This window comes from Cervus canadensis, chromosome 15, assembly GCF_019320065.1.
Source record: "Cervus canadensis isolate Bull #8, Minnesota chromosome 15, ASM1932006v1, whole genome shotgun sequence".
Lineage (NCBI taxonomy): Eukaryota > Metazoa > Chordata > Mammalia > Artiodactyla > Cervidae > Cervus > Cervus canadensis.
The window spans coordinates 51,437,966-51,455,005 of NC_057400.1; the positions used below are offsets into that span (position 1 = coordinate 51,437,966).

At 38.1% G+C, this 17,040-nt stretch overlaps 1 protein-coding gene and 1 non-coding gene across 2 annotated transcripts in view; one reads left to right on the forward strand and one right to left on the reverse strand.

The window, feature by feature from the left end:
- Positions 1-6,362: 6,362 nt before the first annotated feature.
- Positions 6,363-6,434, reverse strand: TRNAC-GCA. The gene has a single exon. It is a non-coding gene; the product is annotated as a tRNA-Cys (tRNA).
- A 2,762-nt stretch (positions 6,435-9,196) lies between these two features.
- Positions 9,197-17,040, forward strand: part of HAT1 (histone acetyltransferase 1) — a 39,559-nt gene continuing 31,715 nt past the window's right edge. Inside the window, exons 1-2 of the mRNA XM_043487932.1 lie at positions 9,197-9,288; positions 11,478-11,582. Coding sequence (XP_043343867.1) covers positions 9,282-9,288; positions 11,478-11,582 — 112 coding nt within the window. The 5' untranslated portion in view covers positions 9,197-9,281. The remainder of the gene's footprint in view (positions 9,289-11,477; positions 11,583-17,040) is intronic.

The window sequence follows — 17,040 nt, forward strand, 5'->3', positions numbered from 1 at the left end:
AGTTGGACCCGACTGAGCGACTTCACTTTCACTTTTCACTTTCATGCACTGGAGAAGGAAATGGCAACCCACTCCAGTGTTCTTGCCTGGAGAATCCCAGGGACCGGGGAGCCTGGTGGGCTGCCTTCTATGGGATCACACAGAGTCGGACATGACTGAAGTGACTTAGCAGCAGCAGCAGCAGAGGAAAATGCTGTCTCACTGGGAAAAGATCTGTTTGCTTCTTTCCTACCCAACATTTGGTTCTTTCTACCCAGTGGGTTTTTATCATGGCCACCGTGGGACAGGCCAGCCTGGATTACTCCTTTGCTGATTCTGGGTCTCATTTCACCAGCCAGGTTTAGACAGAGACAGCAAGAAAAAAAAGATCATCTCCTGATGTATTGATCACTCCCTACTCCCTGATGACATCCAGAGAACAATTTAATAGAAGAAAAACACCTGTGTTACACACATGTTGGTAGTAATGGGTTAACATGGATAAAGTAGGGACTTCCCTGGTGGTCCAGTAGCTAAGACTCTGCATTCCCACTGTAAGGGTTTTGGGTTCCATCTCTGCTGCTGCTGCTAAGTCGTTTCAGTCATGTCCGACTCTTTGCGACCTCATAGACGGCAGCCCACCAGGCTCCCCCGTCCCTGGGAGTCTCCAGGCAAGAATACTTGAGTGACTTGCCATTTCCTTCTCCAAGGCACAAAAGTGAAAAGTGAAAGTGAAGTTGCTCCTAGGTTGCTCCTAGCGACCCCATGGACTGCAGCCTACCAGGCTCCTCCGTCCATGGGATTTTCCATCTCTGGTCGGGGAATTAGATCCCAAGCACCACAGCTAAAGAGTTCACATGACCCACCAAAAGATCATGCATGTTGAATCGAAGATCAAAAATTCAACATGCTGCACAGCCAAATAAATAAATAAAAATACATATTAAAAGAAAAACTCAAACATGGATAAGTTAATTTTTAGTCTCTTTGATTCTAATCACATGCTCATGGATGACAAGAAAACAGCAGTTTCCAATATCAGGAACCATGGAATGCTTGAACAAAAGTGGAAGCTTAAATGTTTTGGGGATTAATTGTGTTCTTGATGGTGTTACTGCAAAGTCATTTAACAAATATTTACTAGATATCAATCACATGCTAGACCCAGTAAGTTTCTTTGCAAAGTAAAGTATTTCATGAAGGAAATACCCCTTTGTATAGAAAGAAAGGAAAGAAAAAAAAAAAAGGGAAAACATAGGACCAAACTGAGAGACTTAGGTCACAGTATCAGCTTTGCTAGTTAATTGCTGAAGAACCTCAAGCAAAGGGTGTTTTAAGTCAGGGATCTTCAGGGGGGCACAGGTGAACAGCTAAGATAGAAAATATGAGCATTCATATTCTCTTTTGTCTAAAAAATTAAAACTTAATAATAGCAATATTTAATACAGGAATTAAAAGGAGATATGAGCAAAAGTTCTTATGCACATGCATACCAAATTAAAAAAACCATGACAATGACTAGATTACCTGATTTCTAAAGTCACTTTGTTCTAAAATTCTTGATTCTATATTATTTAAAGTACCTTAATTGCTCTTAAACTATATTAAAAAATAATACCATATCTATAGTAACATAAACTGCCTCATATATAACAAAATTTAACTTTATGAAGATATGTGAGAGAAAGCCATTTATTGGTTAAATGTGTCCTAACCCTACCAACACACCCTTTTTATCTGATGAAGCAGGTTCTCTTTGTATTATATGGTGCCAGTTAGCATGAGTTTCTTCCTCTTTGCTCATTAAATTCTGGATTCCCTCTAGCAACATTTTCAGAAGTAATTAATTTTACTAATTTGCACAGTGGTTGGTAGCTCTAGCTTGTTAACAACTATATGTTGATATATTTCCTCAAAATTCTGATTTGAAGAAACATTACTATGAAGCTGTCTTATTTTATCATCCTTTTAAGGAACAGTTTTATGAACTAAACACTTAACAGTATTATATAGCTGGTATAAAAACTCTTCACTTTGTGTATCCAGATCATAGAAAGTTAAAGAGCCTTGTTTTGCATAGTGTTATGGGTAAACAGGTTACAAAAGAGGTGGCTGAAAACCAGTCCACTAGAATGACACTTTCACAACAATGTGAATATACTTAGTGCTACTGAACTGTATGCTTACCAATGATTAAGATTGTCAATTTTATGTTGTGTATTTCTTACCACAATAAAAAAAAAGACAGAATGATTGAAACAATATATCAGTTTAGAATGAATATTACTAGTCATAATTTTCACCACTGTTTATTCTTAATTATGTAATATCCTTTGGTGGCTCACACAGTAAAGAATCCGCCTGCAATGTGGGAGACCTGGGTTTGATCCCTGGGTTGGGAAGGTCCCCTGGAGAGGGCATGGCAACCCACTCCAGTATTCTTGCCTGAAGAATCCCCATGGACAGAGGAGCCTGGCGGGCTACAGTCCATGGGGATGCAAAGAGTCAGAGATGACTGGGCAACTAAGCACAGGATGTTTAATAACAAAGTGGCTTTGATAGTTTCTTCCCCCTCCTCCTATCCCGAAACTCTTCCACCTTAAGGTACAACACAAACAACAGCAAAAAAGTTTAAAACAGAGGAATAATGTTCATTTTTCTATTGGCTAAACCTGAAAAAAGAATTAACATTTGAAGTAATAACTTAATTATAAAATGTGAACTATCATAAGCATTGTTATATTACTCACCCTAAGTAGATGTACATAATTAAAGCAATTTTTACAAACTACAGTTTCAAAAAATAGACTGGGCATCCCTGACTGGTCACTTTGTAAACAAGAATAAGCAATTATAGTCCTCTTTTCTCTTTCTGACTAGTCTTTGCTTATAAATAATGACAGAATGCAAAACCAGAAATATTAATTTTCAACTAATGTTCTTTGTGCCAACTAAGTTGCTTCTCTTTATTCTGTGTATCATAATTTACCAGATGTAAAGAAGAGTGTAGAGTTAGCCACCATGTCTAAAAACTTCCAAAAGATTGATGTTTTTAATTATAAAAGAAACCAATATGTCCTCATTAAAAGAATAAATCTTTTTTTTAAATCCCTGATTAATCCCCATCTCCAAATTCTGTCTCTTACAAGTAGCCACAGTTAAACTAGTTGGTTATGCTTCCAGATGTTTTCTTTGTTTATATCAAAATACACTTCTTTATACAAGTAAAATTGGGCTTCCCTGGTGGCTCAGATGGTAAAGAATCTGCCTGCAATGCAGGAGACCTGGGTTTGATCCCTGGGTTGGGAAATGCCCCTGGAGAAGGAAATGGCAACCCACTCCAGTATCCTTGCCTGGAGAATTCCATAAACAGAGGAGCCTGGACTACACTTTCTGGGGTCGCAAAGAGTCGGACATGACTGAACAACTAACATTATGCACTATACAAGTAAAATAGCATTATAATGTTATATAACTTACTTTTTAACCTATTATATGGTAGGCATTTCCTTAAGTCAGTGCATATTAGCTAGGTCCTTTTGATGAATGTTTCAGCCATAAAGAAGGCTGAACCCGAAGAGTTGATGCTTTTGAACCATGGTGTTGGAGAAGACTCTTGAGAGTTCCTTGGACAACAAGGAGATCAAATCATTCGATCCTAAAGAAAATCAATCCTGAATATCCATTGGAAGGACTGATGCTGAAGCTCCAATACTTTGGCCACCTGATGCAAAGAGCCAACTCCTTAGAAAAGACCCTGATGCTGGGAAAGATTGAAGGCAGGAGGAGAAGGGGATGACAGAAGATGAGATGGTTGGATGGTATCAGTAACTCAATGGACATGAGTTTGAGCAAGCTCCAGGAGATGGTGAAGGACAGGGAAGCCTGGCGTGCTGCAGTCCATGGGGTTGCAAAGAATCGGACATGACTGAGCAAATGAACAACAATAGTGTATTTTCCCAAGTCAGTACATTTTAGCTTGCTCCTTTTGATGAATGTTTAGACTATTTCCAAAGTGCCAGTAAAATTAATCCTGCCTTGAACATCTTTGATCATTTATCTTTGCATTCTTGTGCAAATAGTTTTGTAGGACAAATACTTTTAAGTGGAACTGCTATTTCAAAGATGCACAAATTGAAATATGTTATATTTGTTAAAATTGCTAAATTGCCTCTCAAAAAGTACTAGTTGACACATCTATAGGTAGTATATGAGAACTGAAAAATGGAATGTGTGAACTGTTGGTACTGTCCCTCTTACGCTCTTTCTTTTTTTTAAATTATTTATTTGGCTGCTCTGGGTCTTAGTTGCAGCATATGGGATCTAGTTCCCTGATTAAGGATTGAACCTTGGTCCTCTGCATTGGGAGCCTACAGTCTTATCCACTAGACCACGAGGGAAGTCCCCTAAGCTATTTCTCTAACATTACTTATCAATTTTTATTTTCTTTCATCTCATATGAAAGTCATCTATCTGGGTAGGGGATTCTGGATAATTGTTCTGGGAACTGCACTCATACCCCACACCCCCACTATTTCCACTATGTGTTAAACAAATGAATTAACTGGTTATTGTTATTTGTTTGTAGAGAGGCATATATTTTGAAATAAAGACACATCAAGTACCTGCATTTTTCTTTTGGATCTCAAATTTTCTCCATCCACTTTCTGATAACCATCTTTTTAATACCATGTTTTGTTTTGTTTTGTTTTTTTAAATCCCTTCTGGAGGTTTCAGGACAGGATGACAAAATTTAGTAGCCCATATGCATTTGAACATGTACAAAACATATGGTTGCTAGTTCATTCCTAGTAATGTCATATTACTCTTTGCTATGGAGAAAAATGTCTTTTCCAAATTTCCTATTCTAGAATGAATGGTATACTAATACTACCTCATATTAATACAGAATTTTTATAGTTTATAAACCTCTTTCCTAAGTATCGTTCCATTTGCTTTTCACAACAACCCAATGCAATGAATGGGAAGGTATTATTATCTCCACTTAATAGAGGAAACAAGGTCTACCAAGGAGTAGAACTGAACTTTTCATACCACAATGCAGCCTCCTCCATATACCTCAGAACAGCAGATTCCTTTTGCAGAAATTATATTCTATGGCGGTAATATTCACATCTTAAATCCCCTTTAGAATAAGGTAAAATAAAAATTTTAAAAGAAGGGGAAAACCCTAAAAATATATTTTTTCCTTTCTGGTAATTTTACTATTACCTTTCTGAAAGAAGTCATTCATTTAGCTTTTAGCTAAACCAGTGAAACACGTATTCTGTGACTTTTTTTCCATTTTATTTTTATTTTATTTATTTTTGGCCACATTGTGCAGATATGCAGGATCCTAGTTCCCAGACCAGGGATCCAACCCATGCCCCTTGCACTGGGAGCACAGATTCTTAACCACTGGACCACCAGAGAAGCCCCATGACATTTTAAATAAATATGCATGAAGAGTTCTAAAACAAGGGCAATTAAAACTGTAACCTCAATTCTGCAAGCAGATAATACTAAATGTTAGTCACAAAATATATAGGTGTCATCATATTTTTTTCATGTTCAGCTTATTTCTTACTCATCATATGCATGCTGTGCCGTGCTTAGTCGGTCAGTCATATCCGATTCTTTGCAACCCCATGGACTGTAACCCCCCCAGGCTCCTCTGTCCATGAGATTCTCCAGGCACTATACCAGAGTGGGTTGCCATGCCCTCCTGCAGAGGATGTTCCCGACCCAGGGATCAAACTTGCATCTTTTATGTTTCCTGCATTGGCAGGTGGGTTCTTTACCACTAGTGCCACCTGGGAAGCCCATAACTGACCATGAAGTCATATAAAGTCATAAACTCTGTTTCAGATTTGCTGCAGTTAAGACAAATCCCTTTTGATTTCTTGTTTTAAGAATCATAATTGCCAGTCAGCTATTGACCAATCTACAGGTAAGAGTTTTGGAAAGAAAAACTTGAATGAATGAATGAATCTTGCCATTCTGAAAAAATGATTATATAAAAAAAGATTGTTTTCCATTTTTGATCTATAATGTTACTAGTGACATTGATTTCAGTTTCCTTCTTAATATTTTGATCATAATTTCTTGTGCTTCATTAAGGCTTAAAGGAAAGGGATCTGAGCATTCTCAGTACCTTTTCTGATCTTTATCTTCACGAGGGCCATATCCATGTAGTGAAATACTGAGCTGAGAATCTGGAGACCTGGGCTCTTGTCTAAGCTGTATGAGTGAGTCAGTGAAGCTGCTCAGTAGTGTCCGACTCTTTGCAACCCCGTGGACTGTAGCCCACCAGGCTCTTCCATCCATGGGATTCTCCAGGCAAGAATACTGGAGTGGGTTGCCATTTCCTTCTCCAGGGGATCTTCCCAACCCAGGGATCGAACCCGGGTCTCCTGCATTGCAGGCAGATGCTTTAACCTCTGAGCCACCAGGGAAGCTGTATACTGAGTGTGAATTTGGTTAATTCTCTTTTCTGGGTTTAGTTTTCTCATCTTTAAAAGAAGGAAGTGTGTTAGTTCTACACTGTCATCCCAATGGTCCATTTTAGCTCTAGTATCATCATAGTAAAACCTATTAACCAACATTTGTTGAGACAAGACATTCTAATTTATAGACATGTAGGAAAAATTGTGGATAATTTGGCCTTAGAGTAGGAAATGAAGCAGGGCAAAGGCTAATAGAGTTTTCCCAAGAGAACACACTAGTCATAGCAAACACCCTCTTCCAACAACACAAGAGAAGACTCCACACATGGACCTCACCAGATGGTCAACACCGAAACCAGATTGATTATATTCTTTGCAGCCAAAGATGGAGAAGCTCTATACAGTCAGCAAAAACAAGACCGGGAGCTGTCTGTGGCTCAGATCATGAACTCCTATTGCCAAATTCAGACTTAAATTGAAGAAAGTAGGGAAAACCACTAGACCATTCAGGTATGACCTACATCAAATCCCTTATGACTATACAGTGGAAGTGAGAAATAGATTTAAGGGACTAGATCTTATAGACAGAGTGCCTGATGAACTATGGATGGAGGTTCGTGACACTGTACAGGAGACAGGGATCAAGACCATCCCCATGGAAAAGAAATACAAAAAAGCAAAATGGTTGCCTGAGGAGGCCTTACAAATAGCTGTGAAAAGAAGAGAAGCCAAAAGCAAGGGAAAAAAAGGAAAGATATTCCCATTTGAATGCAGAGTTCCAAAGAATAGCAAGGAGAGATAAGAAAGCCTTCCTCAGCGATCAATGCAAAGAAATAGAAGAAAACAGAATGGGAAAGACTAGAGATCTCTTCAAGAAAATTAGAGATACCAAGGGAACATTTCATGCAAAGACGGGTTCGATAAAGGACAGAAATGGTATGGACCTATCAGAAGCAGAAGATATTAAGAAGAGGTGGCAAGAATACACAGAAGGACTGTACAAAAAAGATCTTCACGACCCGAATAATCATGATGGTGTGATCACTCACCTAGAGCCAGACATCCTGGAATGTGAAGTCAGGTGGGCCTTAGAAAGCAGCACTACAAACAAAGCTAGTGGAGGTGATGGAATTCTAGTTGAGCTACTTCAACTCCTAAAAGATGATGCTGTGAAAGTGCTGCACTCAATATACCAGCAAATTTGGAAAACTCGGCAGTGGCCACAGGACTGGAAAAGTCCAGTTTTCATTCCAATCCCAAAGAAAGGCAATACCAAAGAATGTTCAAATTACTGTTGAAGAAGTTGTTGGAGAAGACTCTTGAGAGTCCCTTGGACTGCAAGGAGATCCAACCAGTCCATCCTAAAGGAGATCAGTCCTGGATGTTCATTGGAAGCGCTGATGCTGAAGCTGAAACTCCAATACTTTGGCCACCCCGAAGAGTTGACTCATTGGAAAAGACCCTGATGCTGGGAGGGATTGGGGGCAGGATGAGAAGGGGACGACAGAGGATGAGATTGCTGGATGGCATCACCGACTCGATAGACATGAGTTTGAGTAAACTCCGGGAGTTGGTGATGGACAGGGAGGCCTGGCGTGCTGCGATTCATGGGGTCGCAAAGAGTCGGACACGACGGAGCGACTGAACTGCCTGACTGACTGAAACAGGGGCTTCCCAGGTGGCTCAGTGGTAAAGAATCCGCCTGCCAACGCAGAAGACTTTGGTTGGATTCCTGGGTCGGGAAGATCCCTGGAGAAGGAAATAGCAACCCACTGCGGCATTTTTGCCTGGTAAATCCCATGGAGAGAAGAGCCTGGCGGACTGCAGTCAACTGGGTAGCAAACGTCTGACAGGACTGAAAACTGGGGACGGAGACACGCAAAGAGTGGTTTATACTCTGGGTCAGTTTCAGCAGCTACTAAACACTAACAAGCCCTATGGCCCAAATCGGGTAACATCCTGTGCTGTGGTTTGAGCCACTAGGACTTGAGACATGTAGGAGCAAAACAGGTCACCTGAGGTATTATTGGGTAGCAATTTCGGTACACTAAACTCTTGCGTGGGCTTCCCTTGTCGCTCACTCAGTAAAGAGTCTGGCCGCAACGCAGGAGACCTGGGTTCCATCCCTGGGTTGGGAAGATCCCCTGGAGGAGGAAATGGCAACCCACTCCAGTATTCTTGCCTGAAGAATCGCATGGACAGAAAAGCCTGGCAGGCTACAGTCTATGTGGTCGCAAGAGTCGGACACGACTGAGTGACTAAGTGCAGTGCAAACTCTTGCGTAATAAACTTAAAGTGAAAACAGAGTACCTAAGTCTCACACCCGTATACATATTGTTAAAAAATATGAAAGAAAAACGATGTTAAACAAAATAAGTGAAAAATTCTCCGGAAACCACAACTCAATCTTTGTATTTTACCGACGGGGCTTTGGTGTTTGAATCTACCGTCCAGGCCAAGTGAAAAGTTTTTCTTCCACTCCCAAACATCGCTAAGGGGGAAGACAAAACTGCCATAAGGTATCTATACATTCAAATCAAGCCGAAAGAAACTCTCTTCCAGCCAGCGAGCGTCTTAACAGAAAACACCCCTTCGCGGCCTCCTCCAGCAACGCAAGCCTGCGAAGGGACAGACTGCGCTCGCTGTGGCTAGGCAACCGTCCGAGCCCGCCCTCCCGTCTTAGCCCCGCCTCTCAAGACGCTTCCACCACCCGGCGCCTCGAACCTTCTCCTCTCATTGGCCAGCTACAGGCCAGGGGTGGGCGGGGGAAATGCGTCAGAAAGTGGGCTCACTTCCGGCCTGGGAGCGCGCGGGTTGATTCGTCCTCCCTCAGCCGCGGGTGCTCGCAGCTCGGAAATGGCGGGTAAGTTCCCGGGAAAAGTTTACCAAGGGGAGGGGGCGGGCAGGTTTGGGAAAGAACACCGAGACGGAGGTGACAGTACCCGCCTGGAACTTTCGAGCTCTTGCCTGGGTTCTAGAAGGCCTGTTTCAGCCTGGGAGCGCGGAACTCTCAGCCCAGCTCCTTTTCCGCTGAGATTCGTGTCCCCGCCCCCAACTGCTCGGGGTTCTGCACCTTCTGCGGGCAACTCGGACCCTAAGAGGGACCAAGAGCCCAGGAAAAAGCGTGGTGATTTGGTCTTGTAAGGTGCCAGGTGCCTGGACGCCTGTTTCTCTTCTCGTTCTCTTTGCCCACTGCTGCCCCAGCCTCTAGTCTGAGCCTGTTCCCGCCAGCTGATTTTAATGCTCAGACCCCCCTCTTCCAGGTCTTCCCTCCACCCTGTACTTCAACTTCTGAGCTGGCGCAGTGCTGCCTTGCCCTGCGCCAAGGCTCTCATTTGAGTCTTGTTTGACTTCGTAGTAGTCCCCTTAATGTCTCACACTTCAGTAGTCCTAGGACCTATGTAGATTTCCTTTGAGAAAGAGGGACTAAACTTCTCTTTTAGGGGATGTCTAATATAATTATGTGTTTATTCTATTCTGCTTTCTTTAATCTCTTAAATTTACAGCGTTTAATAACTAGTAATTGCCATTATTTTGTACGTGTATTAAGATTGTTTTGGTGTGGTATATGCCTCCCCCCACCCCCCCCCCCCGGTTACATATATTTTGAAGTGATGGACAGTTTCTTTTTATCTTTTCCCAGTGCCTTCCTAGTAATCTCAGTAGACTTTTATGGATGTGCTGGATAGACAGAGTATAGCATGAGCTCTACAGATGTTTAATGAAGACCTCTTCTACCAGATAGAGATTGTAGGATTTTGGGGTCCATTGGTACTGTCTTTAGAGGGGGGACCCATGTATTGCACAGGGTGAACTGTTATAAGAATTCCCCCTAATTTCAAATCTCAGTCCCACCATTTAGTAATCAAGTGACCTTTAAGCAGCCAAACTTCTTTCTAAGCCTGAGCTTTTGAATATGAAAGGGGGCTGGTAAAGTATCTACTTGTGGAATTGTGAGGGTTAAACTAATGTATGATTTGTTTTTAGATTATACATAAATTCTTTGAGGTGGCTTCTGTTATCTCATTTTTATAGATAAGGTTTGAGGTAGGTTTTATTGTACTCTTTTTATCCGTTGGATCAGAGAAGCCAAGTAATGTGCTCTAGTTCATAGATGCAGTAAGCAAATGATGAAGCCTGGATTTGAATCCAGCAATTCTGACTCCAAACCGTTAATCTATACTGCTTCAAGTGTTCCCCATTTTCTGTGTACCTGTGTTGTAATCACTTACTGAAGTTTATGGCATGTCATTGTACCCTGTTTTTCATTTCTGCTCATGACTTTTTTACCTGAGTTTTCCCTAATTTTTATGACTATTTTGTCAGGAGATTTATTGCCATCTTTGCTTGAAAGTTTCTCTTGATAATGGTTTCTTCCATTTTTAATTATCATATACATTGATGGATAGCCACCTTGTAGTAAAACCATTTGATTATTCCAATAGCCTATGTCTTTGTGCACATGGTTAAAAAAGAAAATTTTCTTTCCTAATCATGTCCTCATTCCTTCTCTTTTATACTAGAAATAGCAGTGTTTACTGGTTTCTTGTGTATCCTTTGTGAGATTATCTTTCTATGTATTATTAGTTGTTGGTTTTGAAATGAAAGTACTTTAGGTATAGTTTTTCCAGTATTATGAATAAATTGCTATCTTGTAATTATTGAAGGACGTTCTCAACCTGGATTCTTAGTGGAGCAGTAGCATCCTTTTTATATTTCTTTTTAAAAGGCTACTTAGGTATAAATCCTAGCAGGTAATTTATATTAATATTAAATATGTAGAAATGTCAGTAGTCTGTTAATTATCAAGTTTACTCATTTATGAAAAGCCAGTCTGGTTCACAAGCCACTATCTCAAAAGGGATGTTTATTCTGTTTTATAATGAGACGGTCATATACTCAGTACATTTATGTAGGAGTATTTGGAAATCTATGATCTGTTACCATAGTTAAAGACTTACCTTTATTCCACTTCTAGTAAGAATCCATTTTTTTTTAGGTTTGATTAATTAAATCACTTCTAACCAGTCTTTTAAAAATCCTTTTTCTTAGGATTTGGTGCTATGGAGAAATTTTTGGTTGAATACAAGAGTGCGGTTGAGAAGAAACTGGCCGAGTACAAATGTAACACCAACACAGCAATTGAACTAAAATTAGGTATGTATGCATTTTCTAAGTACTATTAGGAGTATGAAATGGAATTTTGTGTAAGAGCAGTTGTTCATGGCATTTGTATGGCTTATTTTATTGTTTACTGCAATTTATGTTTAGTTTTCTATACTAATTGAGCACATCCAGATTTTATGAAGTCTTGATTTATGTCATGGAGTGGGTAGATGTTTGAGAGATGGCAGAGTTTACATGTCAAAGGTTCAGTGTGGCAAAATAATGATAAGTAGAAATGGTCTTAACTTCTTAAAAACATTTACCTTTACCTTTTTGATTATAAAAATAGAAAATAAGTGTTGGTGAGAATGTGGAAAGACACTCCTGGTGGGAACATAAAACGATACAATTACTTTGGGAAACAGTTTGGCAGGATCTTAAAAAATAAACATATATTTGCTGTATGACTGAACAGTTCAACTCCTCGACATCTACCCAAGAGAATTTAAAATGTTTGTCCATACAAAAACTTGTATGTGAATGTTCACAGAAGTATTATTCACAATAGCCAAAGGAAATAACCTAGATACCACCCAGCTGGTAAATGGTTAAACAAAGTGTGGTATATCCATGTGATGGGATACTATTTGACATTAAAAAGGAATGAAGGGCTGATACATGGTACAACATAGGTGAACCTCAAAAACATTCTAAAGTGAAAGAAACCACACCTACTGTATAATTCCATTTGTGTGAGTGTTCAGAAAAGGCGAATGCACAGAAACAGAAAGGTTAGTGGTTACCTCGGTCTGAGGGTGGCAACAGAGAATGACTGCAAATGAGATTTCTTTTGGGTAATGGCAGTATTTTAAAATTAGATTGTGGTAGTGGTACACAAGTCTAAATTTACTAAAAATTTTAAAATTATACTCTTAAAACAGTTGAGTTTGTGGAATGTAAATTTATAGTTCAATAAGGCTGTTTAAAAAAAATAACTGTGCTAATGAGGTCTGGTTTCGTCACTTCCCATTCCTTAGATTTTTCATCTTTAAAATGGAATTAATATTATTTGTAGTGAATTAAATATGAGGTGAAATACAAGTGCTTGAAAAACTTGATTTAGACTATCACAGTAAATGTTAGCTATAATTATTTAAAACAGTACAGACATAACGAATACAGAGAAGGTGATAAAGAAAATACTTGTGTCCTGACACCTCACTAAAAAGATATTACTGATCAAAGTTTTTTTTTCTTGTCCATACATTGTTTCTTTAAAACCAGGATCCTGTTGTAAGGCTGTTTTGTTATTTAGCTAACAATATCTTGAATATCATTGTTTGTAACTATATAGATCTACCTCATTATTTTAAATTATGTAATTCAGGATGACTGTATCATAACTTACCTAAGTTATGCTACTTTTTTAAACTTACTCTCTGTTGTGAGATTTGCTTCTCCTTTTTTGCTATTAAAAGTGATTCTCCAGTAAATACCCTTGTGTATGTATGTACCCACTTGTGTGAGTGATCCATAGAATGTGTGGCTATAAGTTGAAATACTGGATCAGAATTTTTCAGTTTCAACACTATTAACATTTTGGGTTAGATAATTGTTAGGAAATGGCAACCCATCCCAGGTGGCACTAGTGGTAAAGAACCCATCTGCCAGTGCAGGAGACATTAGAGACACGGGTTCTATCCCCGGGCCTGGAAGACCCCCTAGAGGAGGAAGTGGCAGCCGGCTCCAGTGTTCTTGCCTGGAGAATCCCATGGACAGGAGCCTTGTGGGCTGCAGTCCAAAGAGTTGGACATGACTGAAGCAACTTAGCAGCAGCCAGTATTTTTGCCTGGGAAATCCCATGGACGGGGTTACAGTCCATGAGGTCACAAGAGTCGGAACAACTTAGCAACTAAACAACAAAAGAATTCTTTGTTATTTTGTGCTTTGTAGGATGTTTAGCAGCACTCTTGGTCTGATGACTAGATGCCAGTAACATTCTCCTCCAGTTGTGACAACCAGAAATGTCTCTGACATCGCCATACCTCCTAAGGATGGTGTGTGACATTGTCTCTGTTTAAGGACCACTGTGCTGGATCAAAGGGCTACGGGCATATTCTACTTTAGTAGCTGTTGTTAAATTGCCTTCCAGAAAAAGTACGTGTGCTTATACTGGTACAGTCTCACATTTGAGATAGTCCTTTTACCTCTGCTCTGATCAGTGTTGCATATTATCATTTTTTAAAAAAGCAAAAACACCTTGCCCCTGTGATGTGTGAAAGGTAGCTTATTTCTGTTTGCAGTTGTGAGAAACACAGAACTTAAAATTTACTATTTTCTAAAGTGTATAGTTCTGTAGTGTTTAGTGTACTCTGATTGTTGTGCAACTAGTCTCCAGAACTTTCTCATCTTGTAAAATTGAAACCATATCCATTAAAGAAAGAACTCCTTATTTTCCCCCTCTCACTGGCCCCTTGCTAATACCTTTCTACTGTTTTAAAATTTGACTGCTAAAAAAAAAAAAAATTGACTGCTTTAGATACCTCATATAAATGCAGGCATACGGTATTTGTTGTCTTGCGACTGGCTTATTTCTTTTAGCATAATACCCTTAAGATTCATCCATATTATAGCACTTGGCAGAAATTCCTTCCTTTTAAGACAGGATAATATTACATTATATATATATGTAGATATATTATATATAATGTAAATATTATAATATTCTTGTATTTATATATAGTATATGTAATGACTATAAAATTATTATATTATTTATAATATAATGTTTATATTATATACATTACATTATATATAGAGAGACATATACATACACACAACATTTTTATTTATCCATTCATCCACTGATAGATATTTAAATTGCTTCCTCCTCTTGGCTATTTGAATAATGCAGCTGTGAATAGGGATGTGCAAATATTTTTTTCTCTTTGAAATCCAGTTTCAAGTTCTTTTAGATATGTATCCAGAAGTGGGATTGCTGGATCATATAGTAATTATATTTTTTAATTCTTTGGGGAACCCCCATAATTTCCATAGTGGTTATTACAGCTCCATTTTATATACCCACCAACAGTGCACAAAAGTTGCAGTTTCTCCACATCCTTGCCAACACTTACTGTTTAGTGAGGTTTTTCTTTTTCACTGTGTTTTTGACTAATTTTTGATTTGATAATTAAAATTGATTTTTAATTCTAAGAGAAGTATATCCTTTATATTTAAAAGAACCAGCCCTCCTTTTGTCATATTTTGTGAGTACTTTGACCCCTGTTTTGACTTTTGTTATGTAGAAGTTAAAACTTTTTATCTAGGGAAATTTCTTTTTCTTTTATGAGTTTTCATTGTGTCTTATAAGAAGGGCCTTCCTGCTCTAAGATTATGAAAAGATTTATCGATTGTTTATTTTAATAATTAAAAAATTTTTTTCTTTTTTAATTGAAACTTTGAATCTTTATCTTGATAAGGCATAGAGTAGGAATCCAGCTTTATACTTTTCCAGATGGTTTAGGCAGTTATCTGCCTGCCAATTTGTTGTCTCTTAAACAATTAAAATTTCTTTTTTTAATCACACTAAAGTATCATATATATTCTTGGGTGTACTTTGAGGCCTTTTGTTCCCCCTGAGCCATTAGTGTACTGTTATAATAAATATGATTAGTATATGGTGTAACTACATCCCACTCATTACTCTTCAACTTTATCTAATGTTTATCCTTCTAATGAACATTTTATTTTACTAAGTTCCAAAGATGTTTTGTTAATTTTTTTAAATTGAGATCCTATTAAAATTTAAGTTTAATATGGGGAAAAGTAATATCCTTACATTATTGAGTCTTCCTTACTAATAGCAAGCATATCTTTCTATTTATTAAGGCCTTTTTTATGTCTTAACTGTAGAGTTTTAAATTTTATGTATAGATGATAAATATTTCTTATTGTTTATTCCTAGGTATTTCATCTATTTTATTGCTATTATGAAGTGGCATCTTCTCTTCCATTGTATTTTCTTTATTGTGTGTAGGAGAATGATGGAAAGTAATTTTTAATATATATATATATTTTATCACATCAAGATCCCATTTACATAAATTCTACACATATTTGACATAACTAAGGTTGACTGGGTTATTTGGGCAATCAAATTCCTACTCTCAGTAGCAATAATTGTCTTCCCTCAAACCAACCTTTCTCTCTGTCTCCCCCTTTCCCTTCCCCTTTTCTTTGGAGAAATGTTTATTAGAACATACTGATCGACATTGTGCTAGACACATGGGATAACTTTAACTCTTGACTGCGTACCAATAATTCCACGAAGGTTTATCCCAAGATTCTTCTCCATTAATAAGCTATTTTCACTTCGTGTATGAGAATTGACAGGCATACTTTTCCCACAGGGATCCAGTGTTCTGGGGGTAGGTTACTGTAGAAAAGAGTGAATCTTTTTTTATTACACCAAACAGAAACTCTATACCTGTTAAGCAGTAATTCCGCATTCACCTTTCCCTCCAGCTCCTGGTAACCTCTAATCTACTTTCTGTGTGTATGAATTACCCATTTTAGATATTTTGTTTAAATTGAATCTTTGTTCTTTTCTGTCTGGCTTATTTCACTTAGAATATTTTCAGCTTATTTACTCAGCAAATGTTACATGTTGTAACATGTGTCAGAACTTCATTCCTGTTAATGGCTGAATAGTATTCCACTGTATACCACATTTTGTTTATTTATTCATCTGTTGATGAACACTTAGCTTGTTTCCACCTTTTGGCAGTTGTGAATAATGCTGCTATGAGCATCAAGATATAATTGTGTGTTGTCCTTGTTTTCAGTTCTTTTGACTATATAGCTAGGAACAGAATTGCTGGGTCATATAATAAATCTTTGTTTAGCTTTCTGAGGAACTGCCAAATTATTTTCCACAACGGATACACCATTTTACATTCTCACCAGCAATGTATGAGTTCCACTTTTACTACATTCTTGTCAGCACTTAATTATTTTTATATATAGCCAATCCTAGTAGGTGTGAAATGATATCTTATTGCAGTTTTTATTTGCATTTGCCTAATGACTGATATTGAGCATCTTTTCATGTGCTTATTGTCACTGTGTATCTTTTTTGTAGAACTATCTGTTCAAATCTTTTGCCTGTTTTTTAATTGAAGAGTTTTTCTTTATTTATTTTTTTAATGTATTTTAAACACATAATCTTACTGGATTCTTCTACTGTTTTTGGAGAGTGGTTTCAGCTGATTTTCTTAGTTTTTTACTGACATGCAATCATATCTGAACATTTTAGTAAATTCACTTCCTTTTTTATAAATATGCCTCTTATTTTGTTCTCTTTCCGATTTGCATTTTCTAGCACTTTCAGAACACTGTTAAAAAGTGATAGTGTTCATTCCTTTCACTTAATGAAGATCGTTATAGTAATTCTCCAATAAACCTCAAATCCTGGCTTGTTACATTGGAAAGTGTTTTTAAATTTTCA